Source organism: Patella vulgata, chromosome 8, assembly GCF_932274485.2.
Source record: "Patella vulgata chromosome 8, xgPatVulg1.2, whole genome shotgun sequence".
NCBI lineage: Eukaryota > Metazoa > Mollusca > Gastropoda > Patellidae > Patella > Patella vulgata.
The window spans coordinates 45630173-45654220 of NC_065886.2; the positions used below are offsets into that span (position 1 = coordinate 45630173).

Consider the following 24048-nt stretch of genomic DNA (forward strand, 5'->3'; position numbering starts at 1 on the left):
CTTCCTATTAGCCCTTCGTCAACTCAGTAGCCAATCTCCTCCTGGCCAAAGGCATCCTAAAGTTGTCGTTTCTCGTTGATCATTAATATACTTTAGGGTCAACCAAATTTGAGACAATCCATTAATCTGCAGCTCAAATACAAAGGATTTCAGATTTAATTTTCTGGAAGTTCCGCGAACACATGGGTAAAATACCATTTTTTTTTTTAACATGGTCCATGCTTTTAATTTTTGATAATAAGGTGTAGTGAGTGTGGGGTTAATTTGAATATACATGTACATGAATGTTGAAAATTAAACATATTTGGTATATACATTTTTTAAAAATTGTAACATATAAAATGTTATTAAATTTATTTCATGGGTGAATATTTTTCTGCATTTTACCAGAATAATTGAGCTAAATTGACATTGGTGTATTTTCTTAGTTTAAAACTCCTGCCCACTTTATACCAATTCTCATTGATCTGGATAGTTCACTTTGCTAAACAATTTTTGTTTAACTCTTGTATTTGCAAAACAGGGGATAACAATGTTAGAAGCCATTGCCATCTACCAATAAGATTCAGCTTCTAAAATCCAACTCCAAACTATCACATTGCTAGGAATAAGCAGCTGTGCTCAAGGCAGGGTATGCCTTTATTCTATAATATATATTACCAGGTTCATATACCATGTATTTTGTGTTGAACCTTTTTTAGCTCATTATCTATCCTTTAGTATCTTATGAATATATTGTGGTTAAAGTGTGGAAGTACGGTACTATTTTCTGATAAAATAAATTACATTTTTTTTATTCATAAAATCAATAATTTACAAAAAATACAGAGAAAACAATGAAATTCACTAATATACAAAACAATCATTGTTTATTCCTGAAAATAAATACAGTTTAGTCACACTTATTTGATTTTTAGTTTTGCTTCCTAAATTTAACATAGCTCATGTGGTGCTACTTTAATCAAGAATTAAGATACCGAATAACTAAAGATCAAATTCATTTGGCCTTATAAACATGCATCTAGATGATGAATGTTATAAAATAACACATTACAATATTAGTGAAGGACGGATATATCATATCACAAACATAGCCTTGGGTATGTAAAACTGATATACAATTACATGTATTGATTTATTTACAAAAACACAACAAAAAAACAAAGTAGAATTCGACTTTAAAGATTCTAATCCATTGGATAAAAAGTTCCAAAATTTTGTAAGCACTACTATTCAAAAAAGATAAAACAACTATCACATATCTGCAGTTAAGAATGTTACATCTTCAGTAAAGATTTGTTACCGTTTTCAAAATTGCATTCACTTTAAAATCTGATCTATTAACAGATCTGCTTCATGTTATCTTCAAAATCTAGTGTCATTATATCTCCAAAAGTTCATTAAGATAAGAAGGCAAATCATTATTGGATGGACCTACCTATAACATGAAAACATTTGGATCCAGAAATCTTCAATATAGTGCATCATCTGTTTAGAATACACTTTGAGAATCTATCAAACGCTGTCTTTCGGGGTCAATTTTTAAACCTCAAGTGACACTTGGTTATCTAGCAACCATCGTTAACAATCTAAGATTGAACATTTTCTTGAGTCTAGAGCACTCTGTACTAGTGAATTGAATCGTTGCACAATACCAATAATGTTATTCATATTAACTATGTCTCAATAACAATCTTTGTTTGGCCAGGTATAACATTTGCATTTGTTTGGCCAGGTATAACATCTGCATCCATGGTAGTGATATCACAGACAACCCCTGAACCCATTATATCCTTGAATTCCAATATAGACAATTTGATTGCTCAATAAGATCTGAACACTTTCTTTAATATGTTAGATGTAAATGTAGTAAAACAGTAAAATATAAAACAAAACATAACTGACATCTGTGATAGCTAAACACAAGCCATGAAAATATAGGCATATTGAGCAAATGTTATTAAACTACTACAAAGAAAATGTTTGTTTTTATGACCTGTGAATATTTTTTGTCATATATTATTGGTGCTTTTTAAAGTTTGATTAATCTGACCATTCATGATTATTATTTGTTGCACATAAATTTCCACTTTTGATGAATATTTAATTTAGACTGAATTTTCGAAAAAATCCACCAGTGTTTTTAATTCATAGTTATCCAATACTTCCAACAATGCAGGTACTTTAGTTTTCACATTCTGACCTTTGAACTTATTTTTATCTATAAATAGATCAGTAATCATTCCTGAAAAAAGAAAATTTCAATTCATGAACTATACGTTAACTGATGTGGGTAAATAATTACAAAATTATGCAAAAAGCCTACAAATTGTTTGATACACAATCTTCAATTTCAGTTGAGATTGATGTTAATAAACAGCTGGTACAGTGAGCAAGACCAGCAGTTCTCAGGTTCCCTCCTAATGTTGACCAAGAAAGTTCTTCAGGAAATTCCAGTGTGGCTGCCCGTTGTCAATGGTGCAGGACAGACATTCTGACAGGGAAAGTGTTTAGTCATTCAGACCCAGATGAAAAATGTCCTGTGTACACATTTTGAACTGTTTTGTTGTGAATGCGCTTAGAAATACTCATGTGTAATGAAGCGCTATATAAATCGAACAATAATAATAATAATAATAATAACAGTAGGCTGCACAAAATTTGCCTCATAGCACACTGCATGGCCAATGCCCGTCTTTGTTAGCCTAGTCAGAGCAGAAAAGCCCATTTCATTTGATTTCAGTAAAAAATGAACTAGTCATCAGTATGGTTGTATACAAACTACTGAACATAAACAACTCCACATTTACCATAAAGTCTTTCTAAATGACATGGCTGTTTCTTGAATTCTATTTGAAGTGAGTCTGCTTCCTCTAAAATCTGTTGATATTCAGGTGACAAGAAATTGTTATCAGCCTCATGAACTTGTAATTCCTACAAAATCATGGAAAATTGAAGACTATACAGACTTTGTATTTTATAAAATTGCTTGTGCACCATTGTTAAGACTGTTTCCTTAATTAATCTGCCCATGTTGATAGTAATGAACCAGTCAAACCAACTGGTTTAGTTTCCCAAAATTTTATAACCGGCTTCTAGTTGTAAAGGTTTACGGTATACTTCTCACTGAGAGACATGTTGAAATTTTTTTTTTTTACATATTTTAATTTTCTAGCCTTTATAATTTTATATTCCCAATGTTTAACCGTGAAAACCTATCAAAAATGTCCATGATAAATGTTATTGACATCAGATTGTGAGAATGATCGTCTGATAATCACAATATTTTTATTGTATGGTCTCACTTGAACTCACCTTTAAAGCATCTATAAGTTGAACCTTTTTTGCTAGTAATAACTGATATTCTAGTTTAGGATGAATTAATCCAAGAGTATGTGGAATAGAATTTTCATTGATATCTGAAAGATATAACATAATCAAACTAAATATCAACGGTTATATAAGTTTCCTAAATCACTATTTGATTTACATGTTTGACAATACAAATATACTGACATGCAATGAAAATGCACCACTTTTATAAATGGACGACAGTCAAATATTTCATAATAAATAATATCTATCTTACCATAATTGATATCTAATCTAATTTTTTTCTTGGTAGCTTCTTTAGATAAAACATCTTTTAATATGGATATTGTTGAAATATTATCAGATTTAAATGTGGCTTCTCCTTTCCTACAAATTAAAAAAACAGAAAATTGAAAATACTTATAAGTTCATAACAAGTATTGTTTGAAAGGGACTTGACTAATTTTAGGAAACAATAAAAGAAGTTAAATATTCTTGGCTTACAATCAGATGACCACACCAACCTGATATTTAGTTCTTTAGGAAAACTTACTAAATTAAAAAAACAAAACACATAGATCATGCTGGGCTAATTATCAAGCTACTGATGTTGAGAGACCAAATTTCTTTGTACTAAAGATTGAGGTCTAGCATGCTGAATTCTATGGATTTATTACTATATAAAGAAGAATTCAAACTACAATCTGAAGATGATACTACTCATTTGACATTCAGCGGACTATGTTGGCAATTTTAGAATTTTTATCACCTTGTTTTCTACGTGATTAATATTAAGGAAACATACCTATAAGAACATTCTAACTGTGTATCAAGGAATGTAGATGTAAAATGGAATACCATTGTATCACCAGCTGGAGTTCTATCAGGTAACTCAGGTAAACAAAAACAAACCCAATTATGTACCTCAGCTAAACTAAACTGTCCTGTTAACTTTAGTGTATTACATGGTCTGTAAAAAAAGCACATCAAAAAATGTTTCAGAATTTCCCTGTGATTTTAAAACAATTTTATTCACAGGGGATGCTCACAGGGGATGCTCGACACTGTTAAGCTTCCACTTAAGAGAGAGAGAGAGAGAAATGGGGTTTAACAACTCAACAAAAACTAGGTCACTTTGGGACTAACATATGGTTCAATTTTATTTCAATAATTTGTTTGCGCGTAGGGGTCTTTATCAGTGGGAGGAAACTGGAGGACCAGGAGAAAACCCACGAGGTTGGACAGGCGACCCTACTCCTTGTCACACACAGCCAGGGAATTGAAGCCACGCCAGTTGAGTCAATGACAGATCTTATGATTCAGCGCGCTAACCATTCAGCCATCCTTTCACTTAAGCAACACATTGGCTATAGAAGTAGACACTAGATGACATCGACAGAATTCAAACTTCCTCATGTTTGGATTAGATCAGAACGATCCTTTCTATCACAGTCATTCCATTCTCGATAACTTTTCACCAATTTTGTTAATTGTTTACTCTTCATTGACGAAAATAATATTGGATATCAAAACTGTTTTGTTTTCCAACTTGCCCGATCAGACAGGTAGGTAAGAAAAAGTTTGAAACTGTTGAATATATATGCATATATTTCTGGAATTTTGAACTGGAACAAGTCTTCTTCAGATATATTAGTTGTAGTTAACTACCGTTGAAGAGGAAGAAACTTACCTTTTATTATCAAAGACATGAGTACGTTGATGTAAAGATAATGGTTTAATTGGATATTGTTTAACTTGACATGTTTTTGGTTGTATTCTAGGTGTAATATAAACTTGTATTGTACCATATTGACCTTCTATAGATCGTATCTTTAACTCTAAACGTGTTGTATTAGCCTGACAACGATAAGTAGCCAACACAAAATTACCTTCCTGAAACCACAAATACATTCAATTAATTTAATAAATTTCTTATACATGTACAGGTTTAGCAACATGTATTCCTAATATAAAACCTTTCTTTATATTTTCCATTTTAAGTTATGAGTAACATGCAATTGTGTTCTTTTACAGACAATCTGATTAAAACATAGATCCTATTTCGATTTGATTTTTATAGTTCAAAATTTCGTCTTTACTACACTAGGATCTGGAAGAGATGTTATATAACCCATGTTGTGGATGATGTGAGGGATTAGCCAATGAAACACCGAGGTTTTGGCGCGAGTTGTACAGAAATGTGGGTAATCCCCTAGAAACATCAACGCTGATTGGATAATCAAATGTCCAACGCATAGGGTCAGAAGCCGCTCGTATGACCCCTGACGCGACCTCCCACTAGAACTGGTCAGATCTTCATGTAGTAGAGGCCACCGAAATTATAAAAAAAAAAAAAACGAAATATAGATCTGTATTTTAATCAGCTTGTTTCACAGATTGATTTTGTTAGATCATACCGTAATCATGGTGTGGTGTAAATGTATAAATAAAACATAAAAATAAATAAAACTATGGTCTAATTTAAATTTAAATGAAATAAGGTATGATAATATATTTACCTCAGGATTACAGGAACTATGACTAACAACAGCTGAATTTTTCTCTACATCTAATAAATCAACTGGTACATCACTCTATCAAACAATAGAATTTTAATTAATTTCAGTTAACCTTGAAAATAATTTTTATTACTTATATTAAAAGATAAGTAAATGGAGAGATTCAGATAGTGAGAGAAATGGGGTTTAACATCTACTATACACAAAGTAGGTCATATCTTTATTTTAATAATTCACTTGTGTGTAGGATTATTTGTCGGCATCTATCTTGAAAAATTTGGGTTCCCAGCTTTAGCCGCAACACTAGTCCATACCATTACTCTAAATTGACTAGAAATCAATGACGAGAAATTGTTTTACCTGACATACTGCAATAATGTATTAGTATAATTTACCTGTAAAAGTATATTGTCTATTGGCATTTGTAATTCTAGACTCAATGTATAACTGGCATCTTCTCTATTCAGAACAAACTTATCGTTAATTTTAAACATGGGTACAGCTGATACTGCTGTATCAGAATAAGCCGTCTGTTGATATTTCTCCCGCTCTTTCATCACTTTCTGTTGTAACTCCTCTAAATCCTCTCTATATTAACACAGAATTCAAAATATCACATACATGATTAAAATATACTATATTACAAATGGTATTGAAATCTAATTATTTCTGGTTGCTGAACTTGAATCGAATCATAATTATCATTTAAAATTTTTCTTGATAATGAAGGTTTTTTTCATTTCTATTATTCATATTTAACATTTCTATGATTCTATCACTTACGAACAATTCATAAGATAATTAATTTACAGAATAAACTATATCGAGTTCTAACTATAGTTGCCAGACAACCAAGTCCGCACCAATCTGATTAAAGTACAGATCTATATTTCGTTTCATTTTCTTATACTTTCAATGGCCTACATTACACGAAGATCTGACCGGATGTAGTGGAAGGCCGTGTCAGGTATCATAAGAGCATTTCTAGTGGTTTAACCAAAGTTCCGTGCACCTTGCCATAACAGATCGTTTCATTGGCCAATCAAAGACATCATCCAGAATGCGAGTTATATAACAAGTCTTCCAGATTCTAGTGTGGTAAAGACAAGTAAAAGGAAATTTTGAACTATAAAAAACGAAATAGGATCTGTTTTTTAATCAGATTGAATCTGCACCCACCAGTCGTTTAAGGCGTCTGATGTTTATAATATCTAGAGTGTTTGAAGGTTTTAAAGTTTAGAAAACACAGAGATTAAAAAGTTTGACAGGAGGACGGGCAAGACTGATGACTGATGTGAATGTATGAAATACTAAATATATATTGAGGATGTATAAAAACAAAGTGAAGTCAGACAACAATTATGAATAGGTAAAAATTATTTTAAGGTTTTCTGTTGTGTGACAGAACAAAATATGCTCATATACACATATGCTACATATAAAGAAATCAAAAGATATGTAAAAACAATGCACTTAATATTAAAATATTAAAATACAAGAAAGCAAACAAAGAACAAAAATCTTGAGTGACAAGACTATTAGCACGTTAAATGTGGGCATATAAAAATGGGAAAGGTTCATAAAAAGTGTACAAAAAAGGTCTTTCTTCAAATAATATGATAGAAAGAAAATTACAATGAAAGTTAAAGAAAGATGAAAGACAGCTAGTCACGCTTGAAAAAAATCGAAAAAATAAAGTATAAGTTCTGAGAATATAAGAAGGTTCTTTTATAGAAGTTGAGTTTAAATATTACAAAACTTGCTACATGCTTAAATAATAAACTAAGTGCTACACACTAAAACACACACTATGTGTACCTACTTAAGGCCCATTAATTTATTAGCCGTTCCTGATTCTACCAATACTTCCTCTGGACCAAATTCCTTAGTTTGATGTTCTGACGTAAGCCCAAATACCCAACCTATAACCATGCAACATGCAATATTAATGATTAAATTCTATCTAGATATAATATAAGTATATACATCATGAATAATCTATCCTGCTAAATTTGTTATCTATAAAACTTTTTAATCTTATTTAAACTTGTTTCTTAAAGATGCATTATACAAGATTTAGATAAAGAGCAGACCGTTCTTGCTATAATAGTTCAAATTAGATAATTAAAAACACATATATTGAAAACTTCAGTCCAACCAAATACTTTATTCAGTGCGAAATTATGAGTGTTTCATGTTTTGATAACATATAGCTTAAATAGTCTAGATTGTTGATTTAATAATAAGTTGCTACGATAATAAACAAAGTCTCAATTATCCATTTGATATGGCAAGGGTGTTTTAATCTATTCAATTGACACCAGAAAAAGGATTTTTAGCTCTTACATATATAATGCGTCTTTAGTTTGAAGTTAGGACTTTAAATATAATAAAAAGTGAAAGTAGCAGGATATATTACTATTAGTGGTTTAAATATGTATTCTATTTTAATCATGTAGAAAATTGACATATCAGGAAGTTATACAATAATGTTGGGGTTGTTTACTCCACTTCATTAAGTTCATCTCATTTTTTGTGTGCATTCCAAAATGGCAGATTATGATCAGGTGAATCCAGATCAATCTACCAATCATATTCTGCTATACAAACAATTCTACAAAAGCTTTCAAAAGTTTTTAATTATCGATACATTTGATTAGGTGTCAATGATTAATGCGTAGAATTGGAATTGTCTGTATTACAACTAAACACTATTTGAATATCATGAGTGTCTTTTGAGGAGTAACGAATGGAGTAAGACAAGCCAGAAGTAATCTTTTGACATTTTGTTTAGCTGATTAAAGAGGCATGACATGTTTCATATTAGTTTGTATGCAAACCATAGCTCAGATGCACACATTTCAATATATGTGTCGCAAATATTTTTCAGTCATTTTCAAGAAATGAAATCAGTGTATGGTTTATTGATTAATAGATTATCTAAATATGATATTCAAATTGAACAGTATTTACTTTTCTGATGAGAGACTTGAGAGTGATAATACCTTTTTAAAGTAGCAGGATGTCCAAACTTAAACTGAAAAGTGTGTTGAATTTGGCGGATCTGGGTTGTTTGGGTTTTTTTTGATTGCTAATCAGGCAAGTTCTACACAATTAAATTTTTATTTCAGCATAATCAACAGAAATAGAAACTAAAAGTGTATAATCTTTACATTAACTCTTTAAAGTACAACACACAATATAGATACAGTTGATATATCAAACCATCAATTAGACTGTTTTCAATTAACTTAAAATTATAGTTATTGTCATTGAATTCACCAATATGGGCCTAAGTCGCAAAGCACAAACATACAGTCTGAAAATACAATGCTATATATAGATAAACCATCAACAAGAACTTCATTCATTCATTCATATTCATTGTTTAAACTTCAAGCTAAGATAAATCCATTAAATAAACCACTTCCACCATGCAGTATATTATAGAATGTCTAATTTCCAAGCAGAAGTCACGATAATAGTTCCATATTTTTACCTCAACAATCTTATTTTTTCTCGACCTTCATGGGTCAAAGTATTATTATCAATAATGACCCCTTTAGGTTTAGGTTTATGTGCTAACCCAAACAAACTTCCTGAAAAGTGTAAGTAATTTTACAATAGAAGCTATATATTGTGCTAATTATTCTTTCTGAAGACATTACCGAAGACAAAAATCTTCACTCCTATTAGTCCTAATCCTATCTATCAAATGAAGGTTTGTTCCTTCCAGAACTAATTAAACTGTCTACAGCAACCTAAAACAGATTTCTTAACCTATAAAAATAAAGCTAGAGACTTTACAAATAAAAATTCTTGAACTGATATGGTATATAATAAGGACCTTGGACATAATGGAAATGAAAATTTGTTTAACGTTCTAATTCTCCGAACCAACCAGCCTAATGAAGATGGGCAGACCCTGTGCAGGGTGTTTTCAGTGAAATTTCAGTCTGACCAGCCTACTCCTTATTCAAGTGAATTTGACAATAACAAAGCATCTGTATTGTGCCAATTATTCTTACCGAAAACAAAAATCTTCACAAATAATCCTACATATCCAACTGTCATCCTTCCTGCATGCCAAAATTGTGTCGACAGGACCATGGTTTTTCATATCATCTGACAGACTAGATGCAGTTCCTAGCTAGACCCTCCATCCTGAACTACTGACAAGGGGAAACAACCCTGGAAAATCCTAAGGAGCTTTCTCTGCCAACAATGGGAACGAACCCGACATCTAAAGAATTACACCTTTAAAGTTTTTTTTAATTACTAATTAACTGTGAATAATTAATGTACCTGCATATGTAGAACAGACTATCTCATCATAACCTGGTGTATTAACTATACCACCTTGTATAGATCTAACACTTTCACTACATGTCTGTAAAATACACATCAAATATCATTAACTCACAATAACATGAAGAATTCAATGATAAATATACAGTTGATAATGGTAAGCTATTATCATTTTACACATCCTTTTAGACTGAATATAATAACTAAATGTAATGATCACACAACATGGTTTTATCAACTGACAAGTGAATTTGCTCTCTTCTAGTGATGTTCCGATTATCAGTTCCACCATCGGTAATTAGCCTATAAGACTAGTGACGTTCCGATTATCAGTTCTACCATCGGTAATTAGCCGATAAGTGGTCTATTGGTAAAAATCGGTATATGCCAATACACAGCCATTTTGCAGATACTGTGTCGCTGTGACTATTAAACATAATACAAGATAGATGGTTTTACACCTGATATCTGTAAAACCAATAGTAGTCACATTGGCACATCACTACTCTCTTCCTGTCAAGTCAATTACATACTATCATTCCTGACCTTGAAATACCCAAATAAAACCACAACCTCTCCTGGCTTTACTGTCCTGCATCTGTTAGAATGATGACTTTTCCCCTGAGTGCACATAAGTTTATTAATGATGCCACTTGTCTAAAATTAATTTGAATTCAAGAATTTATTAATATATTCTGAAGATTTCTTCAAATTCATCTTGCATCACTGTAAAACAAAATTGTAAGTTGAGACAGGTATATAATCTTACATGACTGTATCTGTGTATTGGTTCATCTGATTCATCGTAACTATAAACTTCTATCTGTCCATCATCTCTACCAACTAACAGATCTAACACACCATCCGCTGTTATATCATAATTCTCTAAACATAACACACCTAAAATATAAACACAAATATAATATATCCCTCAAATCTATTGGTTATTTCTAATTTATTATAGTAACAGAAAGAACATAAATACAAAAACAAAACAATATGGCAGACAAAATTTAACATACACTTAACACATCTGAAACATAACACACCTATAATATAAACATAGTCCACCTAAACACATCTAAAACATAGCACACCTATATATTATAAACATAGCACACCTAAACACATCTATAACATAAACATGGCACACCTAAAAACACATATAATATAAACATAGTCCACCTAAACACATCTAAAACATAGCACACCTATATATTATAAACATAGAACACCTAAACACATCTATAACATAACCATGGCACACCTATAACATAAACATGGCACACCTAAAAACACATATAATATAAACATAGCACACCTAAAAACATCTATAACATAAACACATTTATAACATAAACACTGCACACCTACAATATAAACATACATAACACACTTAAACACATCTAAAACATTAACATAGCACACCTATAATATTAAAATAGCACACCTCATCACATCTAAAACAAACATAACACACGTAATCTCATATATAACATAATGGGAGCCATGGTGGCTGAGTAAGTAAGACAATGGCTCGCTAACCAGGAGGATCTGTGTTTGATCCCTGTCAGTGGTGCAGGTAGAAGGGGCTGGCAAGGGACAACACCATATAGTTGTTTGAATGGAATGAAAAACATATACAGTAGAATCTGTATGAGCAGCCACTCCTATTCAGCGACATCTCCTTGTAAGCGGTCACGATAAATTCCCCCCGTAAAAATTCTATTGTTTCATCTCTTTATTCAACAGTCACTCCTCTAACGCGGCCAGCGGTCAGTATTTTACTAATAAATTCGACAAAACATCACCCATTCAACGGCCATTGTTGAATGATACCATCTTGTCGTTCTTTGAAAGACCCCCGCTAATCCCATGAGTAGTAGTTAATTAACTGGACCCAGAGGTCGCAGTCACGCAAAAATCCGCATATCTCACGCATTTTTTTCAAAATAAACGCAAATATTGGCGGACGCTGCGTAATTTACACGCAGAAAATTTCCCCGACGTGAGAATAATTAGATTATTCTATGTCGTAGTTTGTACAATTTATGTGCTTCACCCGGCATTTACACACACCTCTACTGCACGTAGTCTCTGTAGTTTTTTATATTTCCTCTTATTTCATTCATAAGTTCATGGCAGTAAGCCTACGTAACTATCCTATTGGAAGCAATAAAGCGCATTTCATACAAGAATTGGGATTGGCTAGAACACGATATACTGTTTACATTCAGCCAATCAAATGTTGGCTTTCATAGCGATAGTTTTCTCTTTAAGTCCTGTCGAAGTGAAAGATTGAAATGACTGTGCCGTCAACCTCCAGTAGTCATTAGACTAAATACAGAAGGCATATCAATGAAATAAGGACGCTTAAAATAGGGTTGTTCACAAAACGACTTTACATGCTTCTATATTGAGTATTTTGAAAGGCTCTAACTAAGTCACGCAGATGTAGAGGGCAAAAACGCAAAATTTTGGAATGTCTGCATATTTTTACACAACTCGAAATTGATCCACTGCGACCTCTATCTGGACCCCCACTGATCAGGTAAAAAGAAATGTAAAAATAACAATCAACCTGGGATTATCTGTTAATTAATCTTTTGTTTTATTAAACAACTACCCTGATCATTGATTTCACGCGTAACGACACATTATTTGATACTGATTGAATAAAATAAAAGTACCGAGTTTTGTCACGATCATCTAGTATCTCTTTTCCATTGCCACTTTGTTGTTTAACAGATGTTTTAGGGCCTCCTATAATATTACATACAGAGTTACACCCCCTGTAAATAGGTGATAAAATCAGCAATGTTTTTTTGGTTCATGTGCTTTTTTGATAAAATAAAATTTATTCATCGATTGTCTTCACAAAAATGGATAAATATTATCAAATGCATCACAATGGTAGACAGTAGTATCAAAGGTTGGTACAAAATGACAAGTTTACAGAAGTTATGTCCGAGACTTGAGTAAAGAATTTTCATTCGGCGCAAGATTCAGCGACGGTCAAATTTACCGATGCAAGTATTGATGTTCGCTTCCAATGCATCCAAGCGTAATATTTAATTTATGTCAGCACAAAAAGCACCAAGAATTTATTAAGAGGCCACTCCCTATAAGCCGTCAGTCGTGAAAATTCCCTTGGGTGGCTGCTTAATGCAGATTCTACTGTAATATAAATCCCTTAAATGTTGCAGGACATAGGAGCTGGCAAGGGACAACGTATAGTCGGTCGGGATGGGACAAAAAATAGGTCATATGTACACATTGGCGTATACATAATAGATCTCTTGACAATTGAATTTCGAAATTAGAATAAGCCGTAGCGCTTAGTCTGGGCAATTTCCCTCACAGCACACTGTTTGATTCATTTTTCCTTACCTCCATTTCTTTTTTCATTTGGTAATTCCCACCTGTGAGATGGTGATAATCTGAAATAAACACAAATAATGTATTTCATAACAAGATCTGTTACATACAAGGAAATGCACAAAATATAAAGAATTTGCAATGGCTGGACTTATCTTTAAACTAATATTTAATATATATTGGTAAATACCTTGTTATATATCGTACTTACAATCCTAGAGAAACAAGACCAATTCTACCATCTGATGTACCATATAATACTTCATTTCCTTCTTCACCTATAAAGAACATAATTCAAGGTAAATTTATTCATATTACACAGGATTTCAGATATCTTCAACCGTCTTCATTAGCCCAGTTTGGAGCAAAACAGTAGGACGTTAAACCCCATTTCATTTCTTTTTTTTTTTTTAGATATCTTCAATACTCTACTCGACCTAAGTCACTTTCGGTGGATAATTTTGCACTGACAGTGGTATTTTCAACTACTATACTATACTCTCTTTGTTTACAAACATTACCAACTCATTAAGCACAGCTACAGTAATTATGGATGTTTTTATTGTCCTACCTGTTACACTTGCCAACCAATTATACCATGAGACAAGACTTCTCTTGTCTTCTTGGTTTTTTATAAATCAGCAAGTGAACAAGGTGAGAGAGAGAGAGAAATGGGGTTTAACGTCCACTCGACACAAACTAGGTCATTTCGGGACTAACATATGGTTTTTAATTTTATTTCAATAATTCGCTTGCGCGTAGGGGTCTTTAGCAGTGGGAGGAAACCGGAGGACCCAGAGAAAACCCACGAGGTTGGACAGGCGACCCTACTCCTTGTCACGTACAACCGGGGATTCGAAACCACGCCAGTCGACCCAATGACAGACTTTATGATATAGCGCGCGCACGCTCACCATTCAGCCATCCAACCCCCCAAGTGAACAAGGTAGATCAATAAAAATAATTGACTATCTTTCTGACTGTGTACCACTTAAAGACAAAACTGTCAGCTTACCTCCATTAACATCATATATTTGTAAAGTAACTGGTGGACCTGGTACTTCTACTTCATATAATAAAGATGAACCCTGCATATAATTTATACACATAATTTATAGCTGAATAAATCATATTTATTTTATTGTAAAGCACTTTTGAACATTTTATGAAAAGGGCACTATATAATAAATCTATGATAACAACAAAATAATAATAATAATAATATTTAATAAATGGATCATTGTGTTCTTGAATGACATGATTTTCATCTTTTAAACTTATTCGTACAAAATTAATTTTGAAGTAACAGAATATGGAAAAATAGTCTATTGTCCTTACTTGTAAAACTCTCAATACACGATCTTGACATGCTAAAACAGGGGTTGCTTCAGGGACTCGGTCCAATGGTAAACATAAAACATCATTGATTTCATCTCCACACAGAAAATCATTGACGTCTTTACAATCTCGATAATGATTGTAGATAAATTTACCACAAACAAATAAATCAGATCCTTGAACATGGCTGAAAAGTAGTTTTCAAATATAAGTTGATAGGGCAAAGTAACCATCAAATAATGACACAGGGATTAGGAGTTGCAGCAATAACAATAATTCTATCGAGAACTCCATGCAATAAAATTAGCCTTTGCTGAGCAAGGAATTTGTGATTTTCAGTTTTTGTTAGTACTGATCAAACAATTGCAGAAGTAAAGAAAATGTAGAAGAACAAAATATTTACAATGATTGAACAGGTTCAGACATATTGGTGTCAAATGTAAGGAAATTTTTTCCTTTCTTTGTGAAACCTTTTATTTCTGGTCCTGTAGCGATGAATATACGATCTTTAACGCCACCTACAGGTCCGCCCAACTCCAAGCGACTTATTTTCTGCGAAAGATTGGTCTGGAATGTTTGCTGAAAATATGAAGAATGAATATGATGTTACTATGGGCATACTTTAATCTGTCTGATTTTGGACCTGTTAACAACATGTTATGAAAATCTAAGACTGTTGTTCATGAAAGATTACATTAGTAAATCAATCCATGGGGAAAAGCAAGCTAAATGTTGTTGTTATAACATAGGGCCTACAGCAGAATGGACTGCAAATTGTTGTCTCAATCCACCAATTAATAATATATTCTACAGATTTCATATACTACCAACCCATCATCGTAGCACATACAATAGTGTATACAATATTTATCCAGAATATATCACCTGTGTTTCTCCTTTCTTGACACCAAAACATTGTAATAAACCATTATTATCACCTACTGCTATCTATAATAAAACAAACATAAATGTCTGGATAACCATATCTATATACATGCCTATATATATATACATTACAAAAATTGAATTCTGAATATTAGCTATGTAATCCTGTTGATTATATCTAGCAATAATTAGGATTTAAACCCTTCAGACAAGGTATATCTTATTAAACTAGTTCTTCACATTTTGGTACATGACTGCCTACACACTGATCAGCAGTGAATATTCCCTAGGCCGCGACAATCACTGATAAGGATGACATCGATGCAACTTCATGAGCCACAAATATTAACTTTTTTCCTACAACAAATTAAATTCTAAAACATTTTTTTTTATGTATTAGAAAAATAAATAAAGACGTTTGACGTATTTGTAGGTAAAAATTATTTCCTATTTAGTGTAAATAGGTATTAAAATGAGTAAAAGGCTCCATTCCGCCCGAACCAGTAATGTCTTAAGTAAACAATGCATGCCCATTGTTGAATGTAGTTATCTTTTACAAAGATATTAGAAGACTTTCATAATCCTCTGTGAAAAAGATTGGATTGCCTACTTGAATCCACTTTTATCAATGCATATATTGCAAAAAATTTGGGACAGCTTCTTTAATGTTATGAACAAAAAACTCACCCTCTGAACTTTACCAGTTGTAGGTAATAATCTCATAGACTTAGGAGAAGTAATCCCCACCTGAAATACAACAAATTTATATCTTTAGACACTGTAATATTGGCAAATTTAATAAATTCAAATTTTTATACTTGGATTTAATGAAATGATGCCTTTTGTTTGTTACACATTAAAAAGCCCAAATAAATTTTCACCATTTTCAGGAAGTACACTAAAATTATAATTCCAACTCTCACACTATAAAACTATACAGGTACATGAAATAACTGGTTCATTAACATGCAAGGTTTAGATGAAGGTACGTGTACAGATCAACTACTCTCATCTACTCTGTCTTGTTATAATTTTATATTTTATCATTGCTTGATAACGACTAGAGAAGCCTAGTTGAAACGTCGCTCAGTAATAAGCAGTAATTGTATTCCATAGAATTGTGACCTGTATACTCCAGTTCAATTACTAAATTACTATAGTTCTTTCTGGCAAGTGCAGATGTGATTCACATAGTACTTCAATGAGCAAAACTGTCATTTTGTTTTGTTCCAAACTACGATTGTTTATTGCTATTTATTACATTTCTGCCACATCCAACTACAATTAAGCATATAATCCTACCCGACACAGGTATAGATCATCTCTTTGTTAAACACACTGCTTGAGTAACTTTACTGACAATATTTGCAGATAAACGAAAGTCGTGTCACTACATTGGGCCGGGTATGCAACAACCCAGCTCAATAAGCGATAAAACTTTTGCAAACTGATGAATTATATCATTTGCTGAATTATATTACCTACTGATGTCTTAATCAAGTATTATTGCAATAGCTGTCATTTAGCCCCAGCTACATATTGAGGCTTGCTGTTTATTCAGTTTTCAATTTGAAACTATGATGATGGCTAAGAATGAAAACTAGCATAATTATGAGAGCATTCTGGTAGGGCTATATGCTCAATTGTATTTTTAGGTGTTTGAGGAATTGAATAAATAACCACATCAGTCAAGAAAAATGTGTGGTATCAATCAATACCATAATTTCTAGGTGGATATGGAATATGCCAATGCCATGGTAATTTTTAGGTTTACCTGCAAGTAATCAACACGAGTTAGGTTTAATTGCATCATAGTGAAAGCTGGTGGGAAATGAAACAAATATAAGTCTTTAAATAATGAGGTCTAGACGATTTTTTTTTTCACCGAAACATTCAAGACAATTTTAATTTTTGTTTAGTATGAACATTCTCATTTATTTTTTGCCGACTGCGCTTCTTCCTTCTATTAGTTCTATCCTTCCTTGACAAAAATGTAAACAAAATCAGCAGCAAATTGATATCAAGACAGGTTTTAAATATTTTTAGTTTTTATTTATCCTAATTATAGCTAATAGCTTCTTTTGATACATGTATATTATCAAATTATTATAAATTTTAATTTGGTTTGTATTTAATCCTAATATTTTAGGCTCGCAGATGGATAGTCTTCATTGTCATACAAAGAAAGGGTCGTTCATTAAAATAATTCCTAAAGGAGTTGTTTCCCTTAGAATGTGTGTGCCATTGTGGCGGGAAATTTTTATCGTGAATTTCGTACCGTATATTCTTTTATTGCCTGCTTGTTCTCCGTGTTAATGATGACTACGTTTAAAGTGTTTGTCGATCTTTACTTAATAATGATTTCGTTTGTAATAATAGAAATGACTACTTTATAAAGGTAGCACGTCATTTCGGTCCCGCGTCATTTCGGACTCAGCACAAACGTCGTTTCGGACTCAGTATGGCGACTTTTCGGACTTACTCGGTGTCATTTCGGACTCAGTCAAACGACATTTAGGACTCGGACCGGCGACATTTCGGACTCGGACTCGGACTCAAATAAAACTTAAAATTATGTGTGTATATATTAGTAATAGCTGTTTTTCTTTCGTTGTAGGTGAGGCTCAAGACAGACCATTCACATTAATAAAGATTTAAACATTGTTAGTCTTGTTTTATTTATCCCATACAGGCCATTACTTGACAACACGCCTTTGAACTTGAACTTGAAGTAAAACCTATGCTACTTGCCTTTTTTGTATTTGTTTATTTACTTGATCGGATATTATTGTATTTTGATGAGTAAATTTTGATTGTTGACGATGAATTAGTTTAGATTGTTGACGATAATCGATCCGCGATTGTTGTTTTAATCTAGCGATTAGTGAATCCAGCGATTAGTGAAACCATCCCATTGTTGTATTTAAGATTAATAGCGATAATTGATCGGCGTTTCTAATAGCCGCTAAGAAATGATTGAGAAATAAAAACACTGATCGGCGTTTCTAATAGCCGCTAAGAAATGATTGAGAAATAAAAACACTGCAACTCGTATTTAATCTGGTGTTGATTAATGAAAGCAAGCTGAGATTAATGAAGCCGTTAAGAAATGATTGAGCCCAAGCTCAAATGTATTATATATATGTGCCATATTTCAATTCAAATCATTCTCAATTTTTACACGAATCTATCATGGCTAGTGGAAATTGCGTAAAGTGTACCAATCCTGTCCGTCCTCGACAAGAAGGCCTCCAGTGCGATTCTTGTCTTTTATGGCAACATCGAACCTGCGATTCCGGTACGTAATGAAATTTTCTTTATTGTTATTTATTAAAACGTTTTAAATTTGTCGTTTCTTGTAAGTTATTGTTATTTATTAAAACGTTTTAAATTTGTCGTTTCTTGTAAGTTATTGTTATTTATTAAAACGTTTTAAATTTGTCGTTTCTTGTAAGTTATTGTTATTTATTGAAACGTTATAAATTTGTCGTTTCAGCTTGTAAGTTATTGTTATTTATTGAAACGTTATAAATTTGTCGTTATTGTTATTTATTGACACGTACCCGCAATCCGGGAATATTATTATTTTATTTATCACTATTTCAGGCATCACTCGGGATGAGTACAGGAGTTTAAACCGACATAGAACTGCTTTTGAATGGAAATGCTGTAGATGTGTTGCCCCGCTCCCCCCTACAGAAGAAGAAATGGACATCGAAGAATCATTCACCATTGAACGACCATACCAGCTACCTGATCCGGTTATCGAGTCTTCAATGTCTGAAGATGAGCAAGATATTAGCGTATTTGCTGAAGAAGAACCTGAATTAGCATACACTATAGAAGAGGCAGCAACAACACGTGGGAAAAAGAAGCTGTTTGACAACCGTATGGAGGTGCTGCAAGAGAAATGGTTCCCTGACTTGTCCTGCAACGGTGATTCAGGATGGTACCGACTTCAAGAAAGGTTTGAAAGAGCATATTCACCCAGCAGAACCTGGTATATTGACTGCTGCTAAAATTAAAGTAACGGTATGTATATAAAAATACAAATATTAAAGTAACGATATGTACATATATTAAAAGATTGAAAGAACAGATATTCATTCCTCCAGCTGATGAAGATTATATTGTTTGTCGTTTCAGCTGGATGAAGACTTTATTGACAGCAACGCTCCCGGCTTCTACCAGAAGCGGGTTAAAGTAGGGGAAAGGCGACATCACATCTTTGCCACTGAAGATCAACTGCGACTTTTGGCAAAGGCTAAAACGTGGTACATGGACGCCACCTTCCGAGTTATCAACAAACCATATTCTCAATTATTTTCTATCCACGCTTTCGTAAAAGCCGGGGAAACCACGAAGCAGGTACCACTTGTCTTTTGTGTAATGTCCGGGAAGAGTCAGGACGATTACTACAAGGTAAGATGTGATCTATAAACTCGGAATAAAAAAATGATATAAATATAATCGGAAAAAATGGAGAAATGAATAACCGGAGAAATGAATATAATCGGAGAAATGATTACAATCGGATAAATGAATAAATATAATCAGATAAATGAACGTTTGGTTTATTTATTTTACAGGTTCTCCGGGCAGTGGACAAGATGCTACCAAGCCAGATTGCCTTGGAGGGATTTGTGGTGGATTTTGAGGCGGGGTTATGGCAGGCCCTTAGACGCCGTTTTGTAGATATAAGAATTCAAGGATGCGTGTTTCATTGGACCCAGGCCGTTTTCCGGAAAATTCAAGAAAAGGGATTCCAGGTATGTTGTGCGTTCTTCTTATAATAAATCTTCTTATAGTAAAATAAAAAAATTCTTATTATAATATCTTCTTTTAAAGTACAAGTGCACAAATAGATTTTCAGTATTAATATATTTCTAATATTTTATTATTTCAGACAGCGTACAACGAAAAGGGGGACGTGTTTAATTATTTGAGGCGATTGATGGCTCTCCCTTTCCTGCCCGAAGAACACGTGGCGGGCATGTTTGCCCATTTGAAAGACAGGTGCCCAGAACAGTTAGAGCCGATATGTACATACATAGAAGATCAATGGATTTCATCTCGTCTGTTTCCAATAGAAGATTGGTGCGTGTTTATGTTGCCAGTGAGAACCAATAACGACGTGGAGGGCTGGCACAACAGACTAAATTCCCGTGTCAACGCCAGAGGTCCTGTGCCATTTTATCTATTGATTTGCGCACTTTTTTCAGAAGCTACAAAGATACCACTGGACCTCACAATGATGTCGGAAGGTTCATTGAGACGACACCAAAGACGTCGGTATCGACATGTAGAAGGCCAACTTTTTAATATATGGGATTCATACAATGAAAAACAGATGAGCACTAGTAGACTATTAAAAAAAATAAGTCATTTGTATGGTCCACCCGCTCAGTGAAAAACAATTACATAATTAAAAAAATGAAAAAAAAAAAAAAAAAAAATGAATAGCCGACTAAAGCTATTTTTTCATCAAATAAATACACGTGTTGTTATAAATGTTGCGTTAATGTATGAATGTGTATGTATTTATACAATAAATGAATGTTTTATATGACCGTTGTTATCGCTATATGGTATGTTTAAAAATAAAATAATATGCCCGTTGTTATAAATCGATGTTATCATTTTATGCTATGTTGATAAATAAAATAGTTTATAAAGTAAATTGGCGTCAGTGTGTTGTATAATTCTATCTTACCTACCCGAGTCCGAAACGTCACCTACCCGAGTCCGAAACGTCACCTACCCGAGTCCGAAATGTCACCTACCCGAGTCCGAAATGTCGGGGACATATTTTTTGGAGTCCGAAATGACGTAAGTCCGAAATGACGCGGGACCGAAATGACATGTAATCTTTATAAAATACAAACTGAGTAATCGAAACACCGTTTTGGCGGGAAAATTTAGACGGGCTATAGGCGTACTAGCCAGGGGGGCAGGGGGGGGGGGGGGGCAGCTGCCCCCCTTTTCGGGCAAGCTGACTTTTCGGGCAGACGGGTAAAGTGAAAAAAAAAATTATTTCATCTACTTGGCAAAATTTTAATAAAGTGCCCGAAATCTATAAAACACTAATTTTACGGGCTTGAATAGCAGTAAAACGCGTTTGCGGCCGTGAAATATTCCAAAATTTTCTTGGGGGTTCCATACAAGGTCAGCTCCGCTTCTTCACCTCTCGAAGTAAACCGGCGCCGCTGTTTGTAAACCTGAAATTTTTTCGGGCATTTCTAGTTTTGCTTCCCTGATGACAGCCCTAATAAAACACTAATTTTACTTTTCTTTTAATTGAATACCACGAATTTGTACTGAGTTGACTATGGATTAAAACATTTTGTCTGGAGCCGCTCTCAACATTTTTCGGGCATCGATTATTATTTGTGAATGCAGCTGCAACAATCTGATTGGATGGTTGGAATTCAGAATGGGATTTCGGTTACAAAACCATTGGATACTTTTGGAGTTGCTTACACAGGCTAAAATAGCAGAAAACACATTTGTGTTGGTTAAATTTTCAAAATTTTCTCCGGGAGGGTGAGGCCCCCATACCCCGCGATGATTGATTGGTTGTTTGGAATTCGGGTCAGCCAGGTAGGCTATATTGAACCAAATTGAAGTTGCTGTATTCACGGGCTGGAATAGCAGGAAAACGCATTTGCGGCAGTTAAATTTTCAAAATTTTCTCCCAACAGTCCCGTCTCCGTGGATTGGAATTTGAGTCAGCCATCTTAATTAGGCTATATTAGACCACTTTGAAGTTGCTTTGTTCGCCGGCTTAAATAGAGGAAAACGTGTTTGCAGCCGTGAAATATTCCAAAATTGTCTTGGGGGGGGGGGGCCATACAAGGTAAGCTCCGCTTCTTCGCCTCTCGAGGAAGACCGGCGTCGCTGTCTGTAAACCCCAAATTTTTTCGGGCATTCGGGGTTCTGCCCCCCTAACTGTCATCGAGCCCGTACGCCTATGAGACGGGCTAAAAGATGTAAAATGATTTCATGAGTTATCAAACCTTTATAAAGAAAATTATAATTAAATACATCTTCCTTAATATTAAAGGATGGAGGGGGGGGGTCAACATAAAAAAAATAAAATATGCCAAATAAACACTCCACCATATGTAATCTTTTCTTTGAGGCAGAGTATGTAATATGAGCTCTGGCTCAATTTTGGGAAGTTTGGATTGGAAATGGTATCTATGGTTCCATTTTTTTAAATTTTCTGTGGTTATGGGCATGTCACTGACATCCCCCTGCTGAAAATTCTGGATCCGTCCCTGATAATCTTGCAGCACCACCAGGTGCAGAAAACAAAGCATATGATAATAATTATAGGCCTAAAACTAATGATATGATTTTATACTTATGAAAGGCCTATATTTTTATGAAGGAAGTTTGGGACTTGCTATACTGAGACCCAGTGCTTCCTTGCCCTCTCATTGATCTGTATAAATCCTATAGCTATCAATGGAAAGATTAAAAATAACTAGGTCCAGGCATCTACACCTGTTGAGATTCCTTTTCAAATATTTGACCATTGACTCCTTGGCTGGATAGTTAAACAAACCCCCGTAATATTTTGTATAATGCATTTGGAGTTCCCCAGAGAATCTAACAGCATTTGCCTGTATAAATATTTTTCAAAAATGAAAAAACAACAATTGGAAAGTTTTGACCTTTTTTAATCCACAGATATAATGATGACATGAGATGGTCTATTACCTGCACTGTATAGGTCATTTTTGGATCAGGAACTGGTCGCTTATACTCATCTTGTTCGTCTACTTCTTCTTCTTGAGGTAACGCTGTTCGAAAAAGCCTGAAGGTCCGTCAATTCAAGTCCGGTGGCTAACTGGGTAGGACACTGGCTCGCAAGTCAGGAGGTCGTGGCTTCTATCCCTGTATTGGCCAAGACAGTTCATCTCGATTTTCCGGCGTGGTTATCCTTGTCAGTGGTGCAGGATGGAGGGCCTGACAAGAACAGCTGTCTAGTCATTCAGATGGTATGCAAAACTGAGGTCCTGTGTACACATTGACGTGCACGTAAAAGATCCCTTGGCGGTGTTGGAATTCGATATAAGAGTAAGCCGTAGTGCAAAAGTTCCCCCATAGCACTATCACCAACGTGTTTCGGGGCTATTCTTTTGAATAAGCAGGGGGTGGTTAGCGCATGCACATTGTATCATAAGGTCTGTCATTGAGTTAACTGGCATGGTTTTGATTCCCCAGTTGTATGTGACAAGGAGTAAGGTCGCCTGTCCATTGTGAGTTTTCTCTGGTTCCTCCCACTGCTAAAAAAACCCAA

General features: G+C 33.9%; 2 protein-coding genes across 4 annotated transcripts; one reads left to right on the top strand and one right to left on the bottom strand.

Moving 5' to 3' along the window:
* Positions 1-831: 831 nt before the first annotated feature.
* LOC126830005 (Bardet-Biedl syndrome 7 protein homolog) lies at positions 832-17711 on the bottom strand. 2 transcript variants are annotated; one of them, XM_050560197.2, is made up of 19 exons: positions 17515-17711; positions 16428-16487; positions 15741-15803; positions 15259-15434; positions 14856-15042; positions 14533-14605; positions 13729-13795; positions 13530-13579; positions 10909-11039; positions 10137-10221; positions 7654-7753; positions 6227-6419; positions 5832-5906; positions 5003-5205; positions 4118-4282; positions 3590-3699; positions 3316-3419; positions 2811-2934; positions 832-2245 (listed from the first exon to the last, which is right to left on the bottom strand). In XM_050560197.2, the coding sequence occupies exons 1-19, from the start codon at positions 17551-17553 to the stop codon at positions 2109-2111; spliced, it is 2142 nt and encodes a 713-aa protein (XP_050416154.1). In that variant the 5' UTR covers positions 17554-17711; the 3' UTR covers positions 832-2108. The 2 variants fall into 2 exon arrangements, with proteins under 2 accessions (XP_050416154.1, XP_050416155.1); XM_050560198.2 differs by lacking the exon at positions 7654-7753 and adding an exon at positions 9331-9430.
* Positions 17712-19661: 1950 nt separating this feature from the next.
* LOC126830017 (uncharacterized) lies at positions 19662-21612 on the top strand. 2 transcript variants are annotated; one of them, XM_056103037.1, is made up of 4 exons: positions 19662-19772; positions 19887-20162; positions 20330-20509; positions 20647-21612. In XM_056103037.1, exons 2-4 carry the CDS (start codon positions 20019-20021, stop codon positions 21148-21150), a joined length of 828 nt encoding a protein of 275 aa, XP_055959012.1. In that variant the 5' UTR covers positions 19662-19772; positions 19887-20018; the 3' UTR covers positions 21151-21612. The 2 variants fall into 2 exon arrangements, with proteins under 2 accessions (XP_055959012.1, XP_055959013.1); XM_056103038.1 differs by lacking the exon at positions 19662-19772 and having other exon boundaries at positions 20025-20509.
* Positions 21613-24048: the final 2436 nt, after the last annotated feature.